Source organism: Oncorhynchus kisutch, linkage group LG6 (genome assembly GCF_002021735.2).
Source record: "Oncorhynchus kisutch isolate 150728-3 linkage group LG6, Okis_V2, whole genome shotgun sequence".
NCBI lineage: Eukaryota > Metazoa > Chordata > Actinopteri > Salmoniformes > Salmonidae > Oncorhynchus > Oncorhynchus kisutch.
Window position 1 is genome coordinate 83,721,925 of NC_034179.2, and position 25,478 is coordinate 83,747,402.

At 41.2% G+C, this 25,478-nt stretch overlaps 1 protein-coding gene across 1 annotated transcript in view; it reads left to right on the forward strand.

The window, feature by feature from the left end:
- The first annotated feature begins 8,506 nt into the window (after positions 1–8,506).
- The window catches only part of LOC109880124 (phospholipid phosphatase 3), a 37,014-nt gene continuing 20,042 nt past the window's right edge, over positions 8,507–25,478 (forward strand). Inside the window, exon 1 of the mRNA XM_031828031.1 lies at positions 8,507–9,332. Within this exon, the coding sequence (XP_031683891.1) occupies positions 9,128–9,332 (205 nt within the window). The 5' untranslated portion in view covers positions 8,507–9,127. The remainder of the gene's footprint in view (positions 9,333–25,478) is intronic.

The window sequence follows — 25,478 nt, forward strand, 5'->3', positions numbered from 1 at the left end:
ACATTCCAAGGATACTGGATTAGCACTGACCCTCTTAGTGGGGTGGACTGACAGTTGATCAGTGTCATCTGAGGTGTGCTGTATTCAGGGTTGGGTAGATTCCTTTCTAAATGTAATCCATTACAGTTACCTGTCACAAATTGTAATCAGACATGTAACTTTTGGATTACCCAAACTCAGTAACATAATCTGATTAGTTTCAGTTATTTTTGGATTACTTTCACTTTAGAGGCAATAGAAGAAGTTAAAAAGGTGTGTCATCAAAGTGGTCTCTGACTTGTAGTCAGACTCGCTCAGTTGGAACAAATTTAAACTTGTACTTTTTCTCAATGTTGAATTAAATATCACTGAGAACACATTACCAGTCAAAAGTTTTAACATTGACTCCTTCAATGTTTTTTCTTTATTTGTACTATTTTCTACATTGTAGAATAATAGTGAAGACATCAAAACTATGAAATAACACATATGGAATAATGTAGTAACCAAAAATGTGTTATAAAATACCCTTTGCCTTGATGACAGTTTGCACACTCTTGGAATTCTCTCAACCAGCTTCACCTGGAATAGTTTTCCAACAGTCTTGAAGGAGTTCCCACATATGCTGAGCATTTGTTGGCTGCTTTTCCTTCACTCTGCGGTCCGACTAATCCCAAACCATCTCAATTGGGTCGAGGTCCGGTGATTATGGAGGCCAGGTCATCTGATGCAGCACTCCATCACTCTCTTTCTTGGTCAAATAGCCCTTACAAAGCCTGGTGTGTTGTCCTGTTGAAAAACAAATAATAGTCCTACTAAGCGCAAACCAGATGGGATGGCATATCGCTGCAGAATTTTGTGGTAGCCATGCTGGTTAAGTGTGCCTTGAATTCTAAATAAATCACTGACAGTGTCACCAGCAAAGCACTCCCACACCATCACTTATGTCATGCAATAAAATGCAAATTAATTACTTAAAAATCATATAATGTGATTTTCTGGATTTTTGTTTTAGATTCAGTCTCTCACAGTTGAAGTGTACCTATGATAAAAATTAGACCTCTACATGCTTTGTAAGTAGGAATACCTGCAAAATTGGCAGTGTATCAAATACTTGTTCTCCCCACTGTATCTTCTGTATACCACCCCTACCTTGTCATAACACAAATTGGTCTACACGGACATGTTCTGGCCTGGTTTAGATCTTATCTGTCGGAAAGATATCAGTTTGTCTCTGTGAATGGTTTGTCCTGTAAATTTCGGTGTTCCTCAAGGTTCCGTTTTAGGACCACTATTGTTTTCACTATATATTTTACCTCTTGGGGATGTTATTCGAAAACATAATGTAAACTTTCACTGCTATGCGGATGACACACAGCTGTACATTTCAATGAAACATGGTGAAGCCCTAAAATTGCCCTCGCTAGAAGCATGTGTTTCAGACATAAGGAAGTGGATGGCTGCAAACTTTCTACTATTAAACTCGGACAAAACAGAGATGCTTGTTCTAGGTCCCAAGAAACAAAGAGATCTTCTGTTGAATCTGACAATTAATCTTAATGGTTGTACAGTCGTCTCAAATAAAACTGTGAAGGACCTCGGCGTTACTCTGGACCCCGATCTCTCTTTTGAAGAACATATCAAGACCATTTCGAGGACAGCTTTTTTCCATCTACGTAACATTGCAAAAATCAGAAACTTTCTGTCCAAAAATGATGCAGAAAAATTTATCCATGCTTTTGTCACTTCTAGGTTAGACTACTGCAATGCTCTATTTTCCGGCTACCCGGATAAAGCACTAAATAATCTTCAGTTAGTGCTAAATATGGCTGCTAGAATCCTGACTAGAACCAAAAAATTTGATCATATTACTCCAGTGCTAGCCTCTCTACACTGGCTTCCTGTCAAAGCAAGGGCTGATTTCAAGGTTTTACTGCTAACCTACAAAGCATTACATGGGCTTGCTCCTACCTATCTCTCTAATTGTCCCTAGAATTTCTAAGCAAACAGCTGGAGGCAGGGCTTTCTCCTATAGAGCTCCATTTTTATGGAACGGTCTGCCTACCCATGTCAGAGACGCAAACTCGGTCTCAACCTTTAAGTCTTTACTGAAGACTCATCTCTTCAGTGGGTCATATGATTGAGTGTAGTCTGGCCCAGGAGTGGGAAGGTGAATGGAAAGGCTCTGGAGCAACGAACCGCCCTTGCTGTCTCTGCCTGGCCGGTTCCCCTCTTTCCACTGGGATTCTCTGCCTCTAAACCTATTACAGGGGCTGAGTCACTGGCTTGCTGGGGCTCTCTCATGCCGTCCCTGGAGGGGGTGCGTCACCTGAGTGGGTTGATTCACTGTTGTGGTCATCCTGTCTGGGTTGGCGCCCCCCCCCTTGGGTTGTGCCGTGGCGGAGATCTTTGTGGGCTATACTCAGCCTTGTCTCAGGATGGTAAATTGGTGGTTGAAGATATCCCTCTAGTGGTGTGGGGGCTGTGCTTTGGCAAAGTGGGTGGGGTTATATCCTTCCTGTTTGGCCCTGTCCGGGGGTGTCGTCGGATGGGGCCACAGTGTCTCCTGACCCCTCCTGTCTCAGCCTCCAGTATTTATGCTGCAGTAGTTTATGTGTCGGGGGGCTGGGGTCAGTTTGTTATATCTGGAGTACTTCTCCTGTCCTATTCGGTGTCCTGTGTGAATCTAAGTGTGCGTTCTCTAATTCTCTCCTTCTCTCTTTCTTTCTCTCTCTCTCTCGGAGGACCTGAGCCCTAGGACCATGCCCCAGGACTACCTGACATGATGACTCCTTGCTGTCCCCAGTCCACCTGGCCATGCTGCTGTTCCAGTTTCAACTGACCTGAGCCCTAGGACCATGCCCCAGGACTACCTGACATGATGAGTCCTTGCTGTCCCCAGTCCACCTGGCCATGCTGCTGCTCCAGTTTCAACTTCCACCTGACTGTGCTGCTGCTCCAGTTTCAACTGTTCTGCCTTATTATTATTCGACCATGCTGGTCATTTATGAACATTTGAACATCTTGGCCATGTTCTGTTATAATCTCCACCCGGCACAGCCAGAAGAGGACTGGCCACCCCACATAGCCTGGTTCCTCTCTAGGTTTCTTCCTAGGTTTTGGCCTTTCTAGGGAGTTTTTCCTAGCCACCGTGCTTCTACACCTGCATTGCTTGCTGTTTGGGGTTTTAGGCTGGGTTTCTGTACAGCACTTTGAGATATCAGCTGATGTACGAAGGGCTATATAAATACATTTGATTTTATTTGATTTGAACTGATTGGCTTAAACGCATTATAAATACAATTAATTCCACAAATGAACTTTTAACAATGAACACCTGTTAATTGAAATGCATTCCAGGTGACTACCTCATGAAGCTGGTTGAGAGAATGCCAAGATTGTGCAAAGCTGTCAAGCAAAAGGGTGGCTACTTTAAAGAATCTCAAATATGACACTTTTTTTGGTTACTACATGATTCCATATGTGTTATTTCATAGTTTTGATGTCTTCACTATTATTCTACAATTTAGAAAATAGTAAAAAATTAAATAAAAAAAAACATTGAATGAGTAGGTGTGTCAACATTTGACACGTACTGTATGTTTTTGCAAACATCTTTTATGAATTTAAAGGTAATCCAAGTAGCAATCATCTCTAGTTCTTCAAAAGTATCTGTAATCTGATCACAATATTTTTACTGCTAATGTGATTTTCTGGATTTTTGTTTTAGATTCAGTCTCTCACAGTTGAAGTGTACCTATGATAAAAATTAGACCTCTACATGCTTTGTAAGTAGGAATACCTGCAAAATTGGCAGTGTATCAAATACTTGTTCTCCCCACTGTATCTTCTGATCAGATTACATGTAGTAAGTTACTCCCTAACCCTGGCTGTACTAAGTAGCCTACAATAGATAGGTGTAAGGTGTATAGTGGTTATCACTAGGGAGTGTCACTGGATGCAATTAGAAAACTTTCCTGGGGGGGAAACTAATTTCCCCCGCACATTGTGTAGGCTATATTCTAAGTTTTGTTCTCAGACATGTAAGCCTGGTTAGCAAGATTAACTTTAATCACTGCTAAAGAAGTGGAGGCTGGTGGGAGGAGATGTAGGAGGACAGGCTCATTGTAATGTCTGGAAGGGAATAATGGAATGGTATCAAACACATCTAACATATGGAAACCACAAATTTGACTCTGTTCCATGTATTCCATTCCAGCCATTCGAATGAGCCCGTCCTCCTATAGCTCCTCACACCAGCCTCCACTGTGCTGCAGGCTTCTCATCTCTCCTGGCCCACCTATCACACAGTAAATTACTTTCTACAGCCATCTAGTGGCCATCAATATTACTGCTAACTGCTTTAGGCTCTTCTATTGAAGACAAGAGTGAATTTATAACCTTTCTATCTAGTTCACTTGCTGGGGTCCAGACTCATCCCATAACCTTTGAGTCTGACATTTGAACAGAAAAAGCGAAGTAAAGGTAGACCTGCAGGGGCGGATTGACCATCTGGCATTTTGGGCAAATGCCAGATGTGCTGGTCATTTTTTTGCCTATTGGTCCTGTCTAACTTAAAACATTTTCTTCACCTCTACAGATCAATGGTTGAGGGTTTGAAGCTCTATTCAATAAGACAAGGAGATAATGACACAGACCTGTCAGCCTAAATAATTTGCTGTTAGTTCCTTATTTTATTTTCATTTCTTTTCTCAATTTTGTTCGATCATCTTTTCCTCTCTCACAATACTGTAGTATAGCTGAGAATGTTACGTGAGAGGAATAACCCTTGCATGTTATCAGGCTCCTAGCCACGGCTGACTGTAGCATTGCTGAGAATGTTACGTGAGAAGAAGTGACCTTGCACCCTGGTGAGGGACTTGAGAAACATATTGGCCTGCGTGTGAGTAAATGTGTTTGATTCATGAACATAGCTGCCTTGTTTGATGTTTCCTGTGCAAGCAGTAGACCAATCATGTAAAACTACTGCACGAATTTGCAGTTATTTTGCCTTGTGTAGTCTGTCTCTAATAAACCTTAATATATAGTTCTGAAAAGAAAGAGGTGACCATTTCTGTACCTCTCACCAGGTGGTGGCACTCTCCTACCTCTTGTACCTGCTATTCCATACTGTGTAAGGAAAAATCTGAGACTGATCAGAAAGTATACATTTGAAGGAATTCTCATCTACAAGACAGTCATAAGATATATGCTAATAACTGTGTTATACCTATACAAACTATTTTAGCAGAGACATTCAGGGTTGAAGATGTCCATTGAATAGGTGGGTAGGAATAGGGTCTACTGCATGGTCTCCCATTAGGCCTTCACTGACCAGGAAAGTAACTGATGCTAGAGATACATCCATTTATTTGATCAATGGAAGGATTAGATATTGTTGGGCTAACGATGACATTTGAAGTGTAAGGCAAAGGGCAATATTTTCTCTCGTTTTTAATTTTCTAATTTAAGTAGGCCTGGGAAACATAATGGAATCTCTCATTACACACAAATCTACTCACACATACTTACACTGACACCACAACACAAACTGCATACATCCACACTCACATAACATGCACACACGCATACTGACACCATACACACACGCACAAGCACACATGCTTCTGCTACTGTCTAATCTAGCCTGTTGCTTAGTCACTTTACCCCTACTTTTATGTACAGTACATACAGTAGCTACCTCAATTATCTCGTACCCCTGCACATACAGTAGACTCATACTGGTACTCCATATATATCATATATCATCCATCATGGCCTTTTTTGCCTTTACCTCCCTTCTCACCTCATTTGCTCACATTGTATATAGACTTGTTTATACTGCATTATTGACTGTATGTTTGTTTTTACTCCATGTGTAACTCTGTGTCGTTTTATCTGTCGAACTGCTTTGCTTTATCTTGGCCAGGTCGCAATTGTAAATGAGAACTTGTTCTCAACTTGCCTACCTGGTTAAATAAAGGTAAAATAAAAAAATAAAAAATATATATAGCTATGTTCTGTTCTACTCCCTATATATAGCCATGTTCTGTTCTACTCCCTATATATAGCCATGCTATTTTCTACTCACTATATATAGCCATGTTCTGTTCTACTCCCTATATATAGCCACGTTCTGTTCTACTCACTATATATAGCCACATTATGTTCTACTCTCTATATATAGCCATGTTATGTTCTACTCCCTATATATAGCCACGTTCTGTTCTACTCCCTATATATAGCCACGTTATGTTCTACTCCCTATATATAGCCACGTTATGTTCTACTCCCTATATATAGCCACGTTATGTTCTACTCCCTATATATAGCCACGTTATGTTCTACTCCCTATATATAGCCACGTTATGTTCTACTCCCTATATATTGCCACGTTATGTTCTACTCCCTATATATAGCCACGTTCTGTTCTACTCACTATATATAGCCACGTTCTGTTCTACTCCCTATATATAGCCACGTTATGTTCTACTCCCTATATATAGCCACGTTATGTTCTACTCCCTATATATAGCCACGTTATGTTCTACTCCCTATATATAGCCACGTTATGTTCTACTCCCTATATATAGCCACGTTATGTTCTACTCCCTATATATTGCCACGTTATGTTCTACTCCCTATATATAGCCACGTTCTGTTCTACTCACTATATATAGCCACGTTATGTTCTACTCCCTATATATAGCCACGTTCTGTTCTACTCCCTATATATAGCCATGTTATGTTCTACTCCCTATATATAGCCACGTTATGTTCTACTCCCTATATATAGCCACGTTATGTTCTACTCCCTATATATAGCCACGTTATGTTCTACTCCCTATATATAGCCACGTTATGTTCTACTCCCTATATATAGCCACATTATGTTCTACTCACTATATATAGCCATGTTATGTTCTACTCCCTATATTTAGCCACGTTCTGTTCTACTCCCTATATATAGCCATGTTATGTTCTACTCCCTATATATAGCCACGTTATGTTCTACTTCCTATATATAGCCATGTTATGTTCTACTCCCTATATATAGCCACATTATGTTCTACTCACTATATATAGCCATGTTATGTTCTACTCCCTATATATAGCCACATTATGTTCTACTCACTATATATAGCCATGTTATGTTCTACTCCCTATATTTAGCCACGTTCTGTTCTACTCCCTATATATAGCCATGTTATGTTCTACTCCCTATATATAGCCACGTTATGTTCTACTCCCTATATATAGCCACGTTATGTTCTACTCCCTATATATAGCCACATTATGTTCTACTCCCTATATATAGCCATGTTATGTTCTACTCCCTATATATAGCCACGTTATGTTCTACTCCCTATATATAGCCACGTTATGTTCTACTCCCTATATATAGCCACATTATGTTCTACTCCCTATATATAGCCATGTTATGTTCTACTCCCTATATATAGCCACGTTATGTTCTACTTCCTATATATAGCCACGTTATGTTCTACTCCCTATATATAGCCATGTTATGTTCTACTCCCTATATATAGCCATGTTATGTTCTACTCCCTATATATAGCCACGTTATGTTCTACTTCCTATATATAGCCACATTATGTTCTACTCCCTATATATAGCCATGTTATGTTCTACTCCCTATATATAGCCACGTTATGTTCTACTTCCTATATATAGCCACGTTATGTTCTACTCCCTATATATAGCCACGTTATGTTCTACTCCCTATATATAGCCACGTTATTTGTATTTGTTATTCGCTGTGTATTTATTCCTCGTGTCACTGTTTCTATTTTATCTTTAACTCTGCATTGTTGGAAAAGGATCCTTATGTAAGCATTTCACTGTTAGTCTATACCTGCTGTCTAAGAAGCATGTGCCAAATACAATTAGATTGGATTACTAACCTAATATAATACACATACCACAGTTCATCAAAGCACACTGAAATAAAAATGTATGCAATTAAATAAACATTTATATATTTCTCTATACTCTTAATTCTCTCTCAAATATAGTATTGATTCTAGCTTAACATAGATGTTAACAAATCAAACAAACAAAGCTATCAGTGTAAAACAAAAAAGTAAGATAATCCAATTTTATTCTTCACATGCTTCGTAAACAACAGGTGTGCACTAGCAGTGAAATGATTACTTACAGGCCCTTCCTACAATGCAGAGTTAAAGAAAATAGAGAAATAATAGAAAAGTAAAACACATAATAGATACGCAATGAGTAACGATAATTTGGCAATATACAAGTGATACCAGTACCGAGTCGATGTGCAGGGTACTTGTGCGAGGTAATTGAGGTAGATATGTACTGTACATAAAGTGACAGATAGTAAACAGTAGCAGCAGTGTAAGAGTTGAGTCAGTTAGTGCAAAAATGGTCAATGCAGATAGTCCGGGTAGCTATTTGGTTAACTACTGTATTTAACAAGTGGGGGTGGGTTGTCAGAGGGTGCGACTGGAGAAAAGGAGATATAAACATTTTGCAAAACAAACTCCTGGGGGTCTGCCTAGTTTTGGGGAGGGACAAAATGCGAGGGAACAGGAGGACCCAACAGAAAATAGTCCACATGGAGAGGGCATTTGGAATAGTTGAATGAATGACATATGGGCAAGTTTGAAAGTTGACAGAGGAATTGAGCAATGCGTGTTTTGAAAGTTATTCTTTTAAAATATTGATTTAGTTGGTTTTAGGGTAACGTATCATGATGTAACGTGGCTAGCCAGCTACAGTAGTTGAAGACTTTGAACAGAACACGATACAGTGGGACAGTGAGCGCTTTAGCTCGCAACACCTCAGTGAACTGCCAGCTTTGCTTAGACTAGCAAGAACACTTCTCGTTCAGTTTATCTTTACTCTTCTTTACGCTGTCGTCGAATTTGTCTTACATTTCACAGATAAGCTTGTTGCTAACGGTTTGATTCCTGTCAAGTTTAACTTGTGGTTGTTGGACATGGTTGTCAATAACAGCTAGCTAGCTAAAGTTAGTCAGCCATCATTAATTTGTATTTTTCAACGTTGGACGGACTGAATGTTCACCTTTGGGATACTTAACGTTACTGTCAGTAAACAGCAACAAGACAATATCAACGTTGTATTTTAAACACGAGACAACATGCAAAAGTTCAACTCGACACACACTAGTACTCTTCCTCGGGACGCTGAGCTTCAGCAGCGTTTAGCCGACAACGGGGGAGCCGGGGAGGCGATGAAGGAAAACGGATCTGGGAAGAATCACATCCTTGCAGAACCTGCAGACAATTCATTCTGTACCAAGAGAAAGATGCTGGTCGGCTTGGATGTTTTCTGTCTGTTTGTAGGTAAGAATTATGGTGAACCCCCTTTGCATATTATTTCACCCTTTTTATTTGACTGAATCCCAACGTAGTAGCATGACATGCTTGTCTGCTTTGCATTAATTTAATTATTAGCCTGTCTCAGTATTTCCATCTTATTTCCGAGAAAATATGCAGAGGTCAATATCATTAACATGAATATAATTAATAGTATGCATGTCACAGGATGGGAAATTATTGCACATAAATCTAGGACGGCTCACTCTCACATGTTGTCCAAGGGATTTAATTAAACACATTAACGTTACATTTATTCGCACAAGTAGTTAAGGAGAAGAACCAACGGCAAAGTGCAACAGGTCTAGCAGTTCAGCAGGTCACAATACAAGAATAAGTCCTTTCAAAAGCCAATTCAGGCTTAACCAAAAGGGCAAAAAGGAGTCTGTCTGTACTCTAAGCTAAGCACTGAAGAAAAGCTGGCAGGAGAGTTGTCCCGGGAATTCTTGAGTTCCCATGACAACCATCCATGGGGTTCCCAAGAAAAGAACATTAGAATAAAACACGTTGCAACCCCTTCCCTGCTTGTTCTAATGCCAAAATTACATTTGTTCATTGTTTGCCTTGCTTCACTTCACTACAGCATTATCCCTCGCCAAGTATCTAAACTCCACTGAGTTGAGCAGATTCTAGAGCTTTTGAATTGAACCTCCAACTCCTTCTAGTCGCTATGCCTCGATACTTACCTTGTAGGTCCACCTATGTTTGTCCTTTTGTTGCGTGCATTTCTTTGCTGAAATCCATAATATTTTTTATAAAACGTTAATCATACAACCACCGATGTTTTCCTTGTTGAGATTCAATTGGCATTCGCGGCTGAGTTGCCATCTTAGAGCACCAGCAATGAGGAAACAGTCAGTGGTTGTATTTGATTAACGTTTAGTAAAATAAAATAAATGGATTTCAGTAAACAAAGAAAGGCACGCAACAACAGAGGACAAACATAGGTACATGATAATGGTTTAAGAATGACATTTATTTTATTTTTTAAAGTATTCGCATATCGTGAGTCAGAGGTTAATTTAAGGAACTCTAGTCTGCACTCAACTCCATGGACGAGTTGAGGTACTTGGCAACAATATCTCTAATGTGTGCAACAAAGTTATTCTGCCAAGTTAGGAGGCTATTATATAATTCAATAAAGCATCGGATAATGGCCCATACAGTTTGAATGCTGATAGGGTTAGCAGTGTTAAGCCATAATGTGGAACATGAGGCAATCTGACAATCACTCACAAACACAGAGGGACTAATGGGTTGCTACTCTGTGGTAGTTATCATTGGTTACTCCTCAACTAACATGAGTGAAACACAATTGTGTGCCTAACTACACCCCTGAAATGAAATGGGGGAGTGGGGTGTTGATCAGCCTCTCTGGTGCTGGCACTAAGTGAAAGCAGGGAAGAGTGGTTTGTTTTGAAGTCGTTAACCTGACACAAACAGGACTATAAGGTGGAACCCGTCCAGGCAGACAGACAGGTCTGCCAGAGCACCGTTGGCGGTTACGAGCTGCCTGTTGCTTCCCAGACAGACACACTGACAGACAGGTCTGCCAGAGCACCGTTGGCGGTTACGAGCTGCCTGTTTCTTCCCAGACAGACACACTGACAGACAGGTCTGCCAGAGCACCGTTGGCGGTTACGAGCTGCCTGTTTCTTCCCAGACAGACACACTGACAGACAGGTCTGCCAGAGCACCGTTGGCGGTTACGAGCTGCCTGTTGCTTCCCAGACAGACACACTGACAGACAGGTTCACTCTCACCGTACAGCCTGTTATTCGTCGTTGCCTGCAGGTATGCTATTGCCTCCTCCTCTGCTAGGTAGCATGCTTGACACACACCTAAGTGTTTAGGAAGTGTCTGGTAAGTGCCAGACAGAGACTGACTGGCCCAGAGTCAGAAGATGGGAAGGAAACATACTTTTTCAGTTTTTTTGTAGCTCAGCCTAATGAGAACATGTGCGCTGGTGTTGACTTTCCTTATCCCTGACTGCCGGTTGCATTGCAACACTAGTATTGACTCAATCACCGGGTTGCATGCTTGAAAGAACATGAGTGAGAGGAAGTGAGAAATTTAAAAAATGTATTTTTAAAGTCTCTCAAGACAAAGGGCAGCATGGCATGCTTGTCATCATCTTCCCCCATTCACCACCATCACCTCTGGTATCATCATCTTCCTCTATTCACCACCATCACCTCTGGTATCATCATATTCCTCTATTCGCCACTATCACCTCTGGTATCATCATATTCCTCTATTCACCACCATCACCTCTGGTATCATCATATTCCTCTATTCACCACTATCACCTCTGGTATCATCATATTACTCTATTCGCCACCATCATCTCTGGTATCATCATATTTCTCTATTCACCACTATCACCTCTGGTATCATCATATTCCTCTATTCACCACCATCACCTCTGGTATCATCATATTCCTCTATTCACCACTATCACCTCTGGTATCATCATATTCCTCTATTCACCACCATCATCTCTGGTATCATCATATTCCTCTATTCACCACTATCACCTCTGGTATCATCATATTCCTCTATTCGCCACCATCATCTCTGGTATCATCATATTCCTCTATTCACCACTATCACCTCTGGTATCATCATATTCCTCTATTCACCACCATCATCTCTGGTATCATCATATTCCTCTATTCACCACTATCACCTCTGGTATCATCATATTCCTCTATTCACCACCATCACCTCTGGTATCATCATCTTCCTCTATTCACCACCATCACCTCTGGTATCATCATATTCCTCTATTCGCCACTATCACCTCTGGTATCATCATATTCCTCTATTCACCACCATCACCTCTGGTATCATCATATTCCTCTATTCACCACTATCACCTCTGGTATCATCATATTACTCTATTCGCCACCATCATCTCTGGTATCATCATATTCCTCTATTCACCACTATCACCTCTGGTATCATCATATTCCTCTATTCACCACCATCACCTCTGGTATCATCATATTCCTCTATTCACCACTATCACCTCTGGTATCATCATATTCCTCTATTCACCACCATCATCTCTGGTATCATCATATTCCTCTATTCACCACTATCACCTCTGGTATCATCATATTCCTCTATTCGCCACCATCATCTCTGGTATCATCATATTCCTCTATTCACCACTATCACCTCTGGTATCATCATATTCCTCTATTCACCACCATCATCTCTGGTATCATCATATTCCTCTATTCACCACTATCACCTCTGGTATCATCATATTCCTCTATTCACCACCATCATCTCTGGTATCATCATATTCCTCTATTCACCACCATCACCTCTGGTATCATCATATTCCTCTATTCACCACCATCATCTCTGGTATCATCATATTCCTCTATTCACCACCATCATCTCTGGTATCATCATATTCCTCTATTCACCACCATCATCTCTGGTATCATCATATTCCTCTATTCACCACCATCACCTCTGGTATCATCATATTCCTCTATTCGCCACCATCATCTCTGGTATCATCATATTCCTCTATTCATCACCTCTGGTAGCATCATATTCCTCTATTCACCACCATCATCTCTGGTATCATCATATTCCTCTATTCATCACCTCTGGTATCATCATATTCCTCTATTCATCACCATCATCTCTGGTATCATCATATTCCTCTATTCATCACCATCATCTCTGGTATCATCATATTCCTCTATTCATCACCTCTGGTATCATCATATTCCTCTATTCATCACCATCATCTCTGGTATCATCATATTCCTCTATTCATCACCATCATCTCTGGTATCATCATATTCCTCTATTCATCACCTCTGGTATCATCATATTCCTCTATTCACCACCATCATCTCTGGTATCATCATATTCCTCTATTCATCACCTCTGGTATCATCATATTCCTCTATTCACCACCATCACCTCTAGTATCATCATATTCCTCTATTCACCACCATCACCTCTGGTATCATCATATTCCTCTATTCATCACCATCATCTCTGGTATCATCATATTCCTCTATTCATCACCTCTGGTATCATCATATTCCTCTATTCACCACCATCACCTCTGGTATCATCATATTCCTCTATTCATCACCTCTGGTATCATCATATTCCTCTATTCACCACCATCATCTCTGGTATCATCATATTCCTCTATTCACCACCATCATCTCTGGTATCATCATATTCCTCTATTCACCACCATCACCTCTGGTATCATCATATTCCTCTATTCACCACCATCATCTCTGGTATCATCATATTCCTCTATTCACCACCATCATCTCTGGTATCATCATATTCCTCTATTCACCACCATCATCTCTGGTATCATCATATTCCTCTATTCACCACCATCACCTCTGGTATCATCATATTCCTCTATTCACCACCATCACCTCTGGTATCATCATATTCCTCTATTCACCACCATCACCTCTGGTATCATCATATTCCTCTATTCACCACCATCACCTCTGGTATCATCATATTCCTCTATTCATCATCTCTGGTATCATCATATTCCTCTATTCATCACCTCTGGTATCATCATATTCCTCTATTCACCACCATCATCTCTGGTATCATCATATTCCTCTATTCATCACCTCTGGTATCATCATATTCCTCTATTCACCACCATCACCTCTAGTATCATCATATTCCTCTATTCACCACCATCACCTCTGGTATCATCATATTCCTCTATTCATCACCATCATCTCTGGTATCATCATATTCCTCTATTCATCACCTCTGGTATCATCATATTCCTCTATTCACCACCATCACCTCTGGTATCATCATATTCCTCTATTCATCACCTCTGGTATCATCATATTCCTCTATTCACCACCATCATCTCTGGTATCATCATATTCCTCTATTCACCACCATCATCTCTGGTATCATCATATTCCTCTATTCACCACCATCACCTCTGGTATCATCATATTCCTCTATTCACCACCATCATCTCTGGTATCATCATATTCCTCTATTCACCACCATCATCTCTGGTATCATCATATTCCTCTATTCACCACCATCATCTCTGGTATCATCATATTCCTCTATTCACCACCATCACCTCTGGTATCATCATATTCCTCTATTCACCACCATCACCTCTGGTATCATCATATTCCTCTATTCACCACCATCACCTCTGGTATCATCATATTCCTCTATTCACCACCATCACCTCTGGTATCATCATATTCCTCTATTCATCATCTCTGGTATCATCATATTCCTCTATTCATCACCTCTGGTATCATCATATTCCTCTATTCACCACCATCATCTCTGGTATCATCATATTCCTCTATTCATCACCTCTGGTATCATCATATTCCTCTATTCACCACCATCATCTCTGGTATCATCATATTCCTCTATTCATCATAATCCTCTATTCATCATCTCTGGTATCATCATATTCCTCTATTCACCACCATCATCTCTGGTATCATCATATTCCTCTATTCATCATCTCTGGTATCATCATATTCCTCTATTCATCATCTCTGGTATCATCATATTCCTCTATTCACCACCATCATCTCTGGTATCATCATATTCCTCTATTCATCATCTCTGGTATCATCATATTCCTCTATTCACCACCATCATCTCTGGTATCATCATATTCCTCTATTCATCACCTCTGGTATCATCATATTCCTCTATTCATCACCTCTGGTATCATCATATTCCTCTATTCATCATCTCTGGTATCATCATATTCCTCTATTCATCACCTCTGGTATCATCATATTCCTCTATTCATCATCTCTGGTATCATCATATTCCTCTATTCACCACCATCATCTCTGGTATCATCATATTCCTCTTCATCATCTCTGGTATCATCATATTCCTCAATTCACCACCATCATCTCTGGTATCATCATATTCCTCTATTCATCACCTCTGGTATCATCATATTCCTCTATTCATCATCTCTGGTATCATCATATTCCTCTATTCATCATCTCTGGTATCATCATATTCCTCTATTCATCATCTCTGGTATCATCATATTCCTCTATTCACCACCATCATCTCTGGTATCATCATATTCCTCTATTCATCATCTCTGGTATCATCATATTCCTCTATTCACCACCATCATCTCTGGTATCATCATATTCCTCTATTCATCACCTCTGGTATCATCATATTCCTCTATTCGCCACTATCACCTCTGGTATCATCATATTCCTCTATTCACCACCATCACCTCTGGTATCATCATATTCCTCTATTCACCACCATCACCTCTGGTATCATCATATTCCTCTATTCACCACCATCACCTCTGGTATAATCATATTCCTCTATTCACCACTATCACCTCTGGTATCATCATATTCCTCTATTCACCACCATCACCTCTGGTATCATCGTATTCCTCTATTCACCACCATCACCTCTGGTATCATCATATTCCTCTATTCGCCACTATCACCTCTGGTATCATCATATTCCTCTATTCATCACCATCATCTCTGGTATCATCATATTCCTCTATTCACCACCATCATCTCTGGTATCATCATATTCCTCTATTCACCACCATCATCTCTGGTATCATCATATTCCTCTATTCACCACCATCATCTCTGGTATCATCATATTCCTCTATTCACCACCATCACCTCTGGTATCATCATATTCCTCTATTCACCACTATCACCTCTGGTATCATCATATTACTCTATTCGCCACTATCACCTCTGGCATTATCCTCTTCTGGCATCAGCCTTGTTAATTTAGTAGGAAGTAGTTAGTAGGAAGCTCTCTCATCCATATATATGCAGATGATACAGTCTTATACTCAGCTGGCCCCTCCCCGGATTTTGTGTTAAATGCTCTACAACAACGCTTTCTTAGTCTCCCAACAAGCTTTCTCTACCCTTAACCTTGTTCTGAACACCTCCAAAACAAGGTCGTGTGGCTTGGTAAGAAGAATGCCACTCTTCCCACAGGTGTGATTACTACCACTGAGGGTTTAGAGCTTGAGGTAGTCACCTCATACTAGTACTTGCGAGTATGGCTAGATGGTACACTGTCCTTCTCTCAGCACATATCAAATCTGCAGGCTAAAGTTAAATCTAGACTTGGTTTCCTCTATCGTAATTGTTCCTCTTTCACCCCAGCTGCCAAATTAACTCTGATTCAGATGACCATCCTACCCAAGATAGATTACGGAGACGTAATGTATAGATCAGCAGGTAAGGGTGCTCTCGAGTGGCTAGATGTTCTTTACCATTCGGCCATCAGATTTGCCACCAATGCTTCTCATAGGACACATCACTGCACTCTATACTCCTCTGTAAACTGGTCATCTCTGTAATCCTGTCGCAAGACCCACTGGTTGATGCTTATTTATAAAACCCTCTTAGGCCTCACTCCCCCCTATCTGAGATATCTACTGCAGCCCTCATCCTCCACATACAACACCCGTTCTGCCAGTCACATTCTGTTAAAGGTCCCCAAAGCACACACATCCCTGGGTCGCTCCTTTTTTCAGTTCGCTGCAGCTAGAATGAGCTGCAACAAACACTCAAACTGGACAGTTTAACCTCTTCATTCAAAGACTCAATCATGGACACTCTTACTGACAGTTGTGGCTGCTTTGTGTGATGTATTATTGTCTCTACCTTCTTGACCTTTGTGCTGTTGTCTGTACCCAATAATGTTTTTACTGTGTTTTGTGCTGCTACCATGTTATGTTGCTACCATGTTATGTTGCTACCATGTTGTGTTGCTACCATGTTGTGCTGCTACCATGCTCTGATGTCATGTGTTGCTGCCTTGCTATGTTGTTGTCTTAGGTCTCTCTTTATGTAGTGTTGTGTTGTCTCTCTTGTCGTAATGTTTGTCCTATATTCATATGTTATTTATTTTTATTTATTTAAAAAACCCAGCCCCCGTCCCTGCAGGAGGTATTTTGCCTTCTGGTAGGCCGTCATTGTAAATAAGAATTTATTCTTAACTGACTTGCCTAGTTAAATAAAGGTTCAATAAAATAAATACAAATAAAAATGTACTTTTGGTTCTTTCTTGATAGATAATGATTGGTGTCACTATCATCAGCTATATTGTGAATTAACAGTATGCCTTGTCTCTGTCTCCTCTCCAACAATATGTCGTGTCTCTAGTTGTCTCTGTCTCCTCTCCAACAGTATGCCTTGTCTCTGTCTCCTCTCCAACAGTATGCCTTGTCTCTGTCTCCTCTCCAACAGTATGCCTTGTCTCTGTCTCCTCTCCAACAGTATGCCTTGTCTCTGTCTCCTCTCCAACAGTATGCCTTGTCTCTGTCTCCTCTCCAACAGTATGCCTTGTCTCTGTCTCCTCTCCAACAATATGTCGTGTCTCTAGTTGTCTCTGTCTCCTCTCCAACAGTATGCCTTGTCTCTGTCTCCTCTCCAACAGTATGCCTTGTCTCTGTCTCCTCTCCAACAGTATGCCTTGTCTCTGTCTCCTCTCCAACAGTATGCCTTGTCTCTGTCTCCTCTCCAACAGTATGTCGTGTCTCTAGTTGTCTCTGTCTCCTCTCCAACAGTATGCCTTGTCTCTGTCTCCTCTCCAACAGTATGCCTTGTCTCTGTCTCCTCTCCAACAATATGTCGTGTCTCTAGTTGTCTCTGTCTCCTCTCCAACAGTATGCCTTGTCTCTGTCTCCTCTCCAACAGTATGTCGTGTCTCTAGTTGTCTCTGTCTCCTCTCCAACAGTATGCCTTGTCTCTGTCTCCTCTCCAACAGTATGTCGTGTCTCTAGTTGTCTCTGTCTCCTCTCCAACAGTATGCCTTGTCTCTGTCTCCTCTCCAACAGTATGCCTTGTCTCTGTCTCCTCTCCAACAATATGTCGTGTCTCTAGTTGTCTCTGTCTCCTCTCCAACAGTATGCCTTGTCTCTGTCTCCTCTCCAACAATATGTCGTGTCTCTAGTTGTCTCTGTCTCCTCTCCAACAATATGTCGTGTCTCTAGTTGTCTCTGTCTCCTCTCCAACAATATGTCGTGTCTCTAGTTGTCTCTGTCTCCTCTCCAACAGTATGCCTTGTCTCTGTCTCCTCTCCAACAATATGTCGTGTCTCTAGTTGTCTCTGTCTCCTCTCCAACAGTATGTCGTGTCTCTAGTTGTCTCTGTCTCCTCTCCAACAGTATGCCTTGTCTCTGTCTCCTCTCCAACAATATGTCGTGTCTCTAGTTGTCTCTGTCTCCTCTCCAACAATATGTCGTGTCTCTAGTTGTCTCTGTCTCCTCTCCAACAGTATGCCTTGTCTCTGTCTCCTCTCCAACAGTATGCCTTGTCTCTGTCTCCTCTCCAACAATATGTCGTGTCTCTAGTTGTCTCTGTCTCCTCTCCAACAATATGTCGTGTCTCTATTTGTCTCTGTCTCCTCTCCAACAGTATGCCTTGTCTCTGTCTCCTCTCCAACAGTATGCCTTGTCTCTGTCTCCTCTCCAACAGTATGTCGTGTCTCTAGTTGTCTCTGTCTCCTCTCCAACAGTATGTCGTGTCTCTAGTTGTCTCTGTCTCCTCTCCAACAGTATGCCTTGTCTCTGTCTCCTCTCCAACAGTATGCCTTGTCTCTGTCTCCTCTCCAACAGTATGTCGTGTCTCTAGTTGTCTCTGTCTCCTCTCCAACCATATGTCGTGTCTCTAGTTGTCTCTGTCTCCTCTCCAACAGTATGCCTTGTCTCTGTCTCCTCTCCAACAGTATGTCATGTCTCTAGTTGTCTCTGTCTCCTCTCCAACCGTATGTTGTGTCTCTAGTTGTCTCTGTCTCCTCTCCAACAGTATGCCTTGTCTCTGTCTCCTCTCCAACCGTATGTCGTGTCTCTAGTTTTCTCTGTCTCCTCTCCAACAGTATGTCGTGTCTCTAGTTGTCTCTGTCTCCTCTCCAACAGTATGTCATGTCTCTAGTTGTCTCTGTCTCCTCTCCAACAGTATGCCTTGTCTCTGTCTCCTCTCCAACAGTATGTCATGTCTCTAGTTGTCTCTGTCTCCTCTCCAACAGAATGTTGTGTCTCCAGTTATCTCTGTCTCCTCTCCAACAGTATGCCTTGTCTCTGTCTCCTCTCCAACAGTATGTCGTGTCTCTAGTTGTCTCTGTCTCCTCTCCAACAGTATGTCGTTTCTCTAGTTGTCTCTGTCTCCTCTCCAACAGTATGTCATGTCTCTAGTTGTCTCTGTCTCCTCTCCAACAGTATGTCGTGTCTCTAGTTGTCTCTGTCTCCTCTCCAACAGTATGTCGTTTCTCTAGTTGTCTCTGTCTCCTCTCCAACAGTATGTCGTGTCTCTAGTTGTCTCTGTCTCCTCTCCAACAGTATGCCTTGTCTCTGTCTCCTCTCCAACCGTATGTTGTGTCTCTAGTTGTCCCTGTCTCCTCTCCAACAGTATGTCGTGTCTCTAGTTGTCTCTGTCTCCTCTCCAACAGTATGCCTTGTCTCTGTCTCCTCTCCAACAGTATGCCTTGTCTCTGTCTCCTCTCCAACAGTATGCCTTGTCTCTGTCTCCTCTCCAACAGTATGTTGTGTCTCTAGTTGTCTCTGTCTCCTCTCCAACAGTATGTAGTTTCTCTAGTTGTCTCTGTCTCCTCTCCAACAGTATGCCTTGTCTCTGTCGCCTCTCCAACAGTATGTCGTGTCTCAGGGAGTTTCAACCTAATTTCCCTAAATGTCAGCAGCAGATTCCTCAGGCTGTTGACCCTCGTTATCTGCCCCGTCAAGGGACTCATTTATTACTGTCACTCTGGAATTCCCCCAAGACATTCCATTCTAATGGCCTTATAAGTTAGGAGGGAATCCACTTTGCTCAATGTTTACTGCAGTGAAGTAAACATGTTAACACGGTGGTATGGCATTATGAATGACTGTTATTAACATGGTGGTATGGCATTATGAATGACTGTTATTAACATGGTGGTATGGCATTATGAATGACTGTTATTAACACGGTGGTATGGCATTATGAATGACTGTTATTAACACGGTGGTATGGCATTATGAATGACTGTTATTAACATGGTGGTATGGCATTATGAATGACTGTTATTAACATGGTGGTATGGCATTATGAATGACTGTTATTAACACGGTGGTATGGCATTATGAATGACTGTTATTAACACGGTGGTATGGCATTATGAATGACTGTTATTAACATGGTGGTATGGCATTATGAATGACTGTTATTAACATGGTGGTATGGCATTATGAATGACTGTTATTAACACGGTGGTATGGCATTATGAATGACTGTTATTAACACGGTGGTATGGCATTATGAATGACTGTTATTAACATGGTGGTATGGCATTATGAATGACTGTTATTAACATGGTGGTATGGCATTATGAATGACTGTTATTAACATGGTGGTATGGCATTATGAATGACTGTTATTAACATGGTGGTATGGCATTATGAATAACTGTTATTAACATGGTGGTATGGCATTATGAATGACTGTTATTAACATGGTGGTATGGCATTATGAATGACTGTTATTAACATGGTGGTATGGCATTATGAATAACTGTTATTAACATGGTGGTATGGCATTATGAATGACTGTTATTAACACGGTGGTATGGCATTATGAATGACTGTTATTAACACGGTGGTATGGCATTATGAATGACTGTTATTAACATGGTGGTATGGCATTATGAATGACTGTTATTAACACGGTGGTATGGCATTATGAATGACTGTTATTAACACAGTGGTATGGCATTATGAATGACTGTTATTAACACGGTGGTATGGCATTATGAATGACTGTTATTAACACGGTGGTATGGCATTATGAATGACTGTTATTAACACGGTGGTATGGCATTATGAATGACTGTTATTAACACGGTGGTATGGCATTATGAATGACTGTTATTAACATTGTGGTATGGCATTATGAATGACTGTTATTAACACGGTGGTATGGCATTATGAATGACTGTTATTAACACAGTGGTATGGCATTATGAATGACTGTTATTAACACGGTGGTATGGCATTATGAATGACTGTTATTAACACGGTGGTATGGCATTATGAATGACTGTTATTAACACGGTGGTATGGCATTATGAATGACTGTTATTAACACGGTGGTATGGCATTATGAATGACTGTTATTAACATGGTGGTATGGCATTATGAATAACTGTTATTAACACGGTGGTATGGCATTATGAATGACTGTTATTAACATGGTGGTATGGCATTATGAATGACTGTTATTAACACGGTGGTATGGCATTATGAATGACTGTTATTAACACGGTGGTATGGCGTTATGAATGACTGTTATTAACACGGTGGTATGGCATTATGAATGACTGTTATTAACATGGTGGTATGGCATTATGAATGACTGTTATTAACACGGTGGTATGGCATTATGAATGACTGTTATTAACACGGTGGTATGGCATTATGAATGACTGTTATTAACACGGTGGTATGGCATTATGAATGACTGTTATTAACATGGTGGTATGGCATTATGAATGACTGTTATTAACACGGTGGTATGGCATTATGAATGACTGTTATTAACACGGTGGTATGGCATTATGAATGACTGTTATTAACACGGTGGTATGGCATTATGAATGACTGTTATTAACACGGTGGTATGGCATTATGAATGACTGTTATTAACACGGTGGTATGGCATTATGAATGACTGTTATTAACATGGTGGTATGGCATTATGAATGACTGTTATTAACACGGTGGTATGGCATTATGAATGACTGTTATTAACACAGTGGTATGGCATTATGAATGACTGTTATTAACACGGTGGTATGGCATTATGAATGACTGTTATTAACACGGTGGTATGGCATTATGAATGACTGTTATTAACATGGTGGTATGGCATTATGAATAACTGTTATTAACATGGTGTTATGGCATTATGAATGACTGTTATTAACACAGTGGTATGGCATTATGAATGACTGTTATTAACACGGTGGTATGGCATTATGAATGACTGTTAATCAGAGCCTAAAACCAGGATCACTTCATAATGAAGGCTTTCACTTTGGCTTTGACTTAAATACGTATGTGTGTGACCGTGTGTGTGTGTGACCAGGTAATATTGTCCCCCAGATCAAAAATATGTCTAAGTGGGATGATTGATGTTTCACAGAGAGAGCATTTTTCTACTGTGTCAGTATGTCTCTCAAGCATACGGATGGATGTCTCAATCTGTGTGTGAGCATTCCTCCTGCACGCATTATTGAGCTTTCAAAAGAGGAGCTCAGGTCTGAACAGAGTCCATGTTCTGTGGCCATGCTGTGCTAGAGACACTGCGTCCAGCAGCATAGGCAGGGTCAGAGGTGAGGGGTCAGTCATTGATGTACCTGTGGGCAGGCTGAGACAAGTCTGCTTGCCTGCCTCCTGTACAGCCATCTCTCTCTCCAGCACAGGTGGTCCTCACTCTGTCATCACAGTTATTTGGGCCCTTAAAAGTAATTGGAAGGTGATCTGAAGTCTTGAGTGGTTTGTGAAAACCATCAATTACAGTGACCACGCAGTCCTTCATATTTGCTCAGGATAAGGATTCATAGATGAAATTAGACCCAAATCAATAGCAAAATTAGAGAATAGATTTGAACTGCCTCAACTAGGCTGGGTCAAATGTTTTTGAATACCACTTCAAACTTCTTACGTATCATTGGGACGCTAGCGTCTCACCTTGACAACATCCGCTGAAATTGCAGCGCACGAAATTCAAATGACAAAAATCGTAATATTAAGAGTCCCAGTGTAAGGGATGTCCTCCTCTTCCTCCGAAGAGGAGAGGCGAGAAGGATCGGAGGACCAATATGCGGCGCGGTAAGTGTCCATGGTTCTTTTAATAAGAAACACATGAACACGACTGAAATACAAAAACAATAAACGTGGAATGAACGAAACCCAAAACAGTACCGTGTGGTGAACAACACAGACACGGAAACAAACACCCACAAACAAACAGTGAAACCCAGGCTACCTAAGTATGATTCTCAATCAGAGACAACTAATGACACCTGACTCTGATTGAGAACCATACTAGGCCGAAACATACAAATCCCCAAATCATAGAAAAACAAACATAGACTGCCCACCCCAACTCACGCCCTGACCATACTACATAAATACAAAACAAAGGAAATACAGGTCAGAATGTGACACTCAGCTACATAACAAATTGTCCTTTTGATCAATAAAGTCCTTCTTTATATCCCAAAAAAGTCAGTTTCATTGGCGTGCTTGACTCAGTAATCCATCGGTTTCCCTCGTTCAAAATGCATACAAATGAATCCCTTGTAATGCTCCGGGTGTCGTCGGGTGTGGAGTCAAACGCAGGAGACAGAGAGTGCAATGCTGTGCGTCTTTAATAGCACCAACGCACCACAGGGTGCTCACAATAGTAACGGCGCCAAACACAGGGAATGAAAATGTACAACGGAAAAATCACGACCAGGCACTAACACGTACCTCTACAACAGAGCCAAAGGTTACACTGAAATAATCCCGCACAACAACCAGGCGGGCCGGCTGTCTAATAAAGACAAACTAATCATACATAAACAGGTGCTACCAATAAACATACAAGGAGGGGGAGGAAAGACAATCAGTGGCAGCTATTAGGCCGGTGACGACGACCGCCACCCGCCCGGGAAGGGAAACCACCCTCGGTCGGACTCGTGACATCCCTTAAATGACCAATTAACGTCTTCCAAACATATCAAACAACGTTCCTAATCAATCCTCAGGTACCCTAATATGTAAATAAATGATCAAATGTAAGACAGAGAACACCGGAGACCATTATCGGAGATAAAATGGGAGCCACTTACTAAAACTACAAATTCTAGCTTATTTTTCAAAAACCATGCCTGAAACTCTTTCTAAAGACTGTTGACATCTAGTGGAAGCCCTAGGAAGTGCAATCTGCGAGCTATTCCTTTTATATTCCCATTGACAGCCATAGTAATTAGGGGTGAGCTGAAAAAAATAGAATTCTGGATGGATTGTCCTCGGGTTTTCACCTGCCATATCAGTTCTGTTATACTCACAGACATTATTTTAACAGTTTTAGAAACTTTAGAGTGTTTGCTATCCAATACTACCAATTATATGCATATCCTAGCTTCTGGGCCTGAGTAACAGGCAGTTTACTTTGGGCACCTCATTCATCCAAACTTCCGAATACTGCCCCCTAGCCCGAATACGTTTTTAAGCTCTCCCTGAGAGACAGTGACCGGTAAACACCACAGAGACGATTACTGGTTGTGTGTGGGACTGAGTGTGTGTGTGTGTGGGACTGAGTGTGTGTGTGTCGGTGTCTGTGTGATGGAGGGTAAGAAGACGTGAGGTAGCTCGCCAGAGAGGATGGCCTGTATCTCCCAGAGTGATCAGAGAAAGGGTCCTTGTTATCTGGGATCCTTGGGATGTCCCTACCTCATTGAAGTTTACATGTAAAAGGGTTAGGGTTAGATTAAGGATAGGGGATAGGGTTTAGGGTAGAGATAGCATTAACCTCAGAGCGAGTTCAAAGGTCCACTTCTTTCCTGCTTTTCTCCGCTCGCTTTCCCACTCTTTCTTCTTCTTGCTTCAACCATTTTGGGATGGAAGGTGTCCAGAAGAGGGGATGACGCGTGGTGAAGTGCGCGTGTGCGTGCGTGTGTGTTTTCTTGGGCATACAATATGTTTGTGTAAGTGGGCTTGTGTTTCTGTTCAGCTGGCAGGGAAAGCTGTCGAGTGAGACAGTGAGAGGGCCAGCATGCTGCAGCATGCCACTGCGTCAGGAATATTTTAAGCAGTCCTCTCGCTCTGGGCCTGTGTGTGTAATCATGCGTGTGAGTTTGTCTCTTATGTTTTTAGTGCTCTTGCATGGTCATGTTGAACAGTATGCGCTTGTGTGCATGTGCCTCTGTTTACAAATTCACTGATGCATTTTCACTCAATGTTTTTAGCCCTAATGGAATACATGATGAAGTCATTACATGGGAACATGGCAGTATTCTGACGTTGACAGATGCAGCTTCCAATAAAAG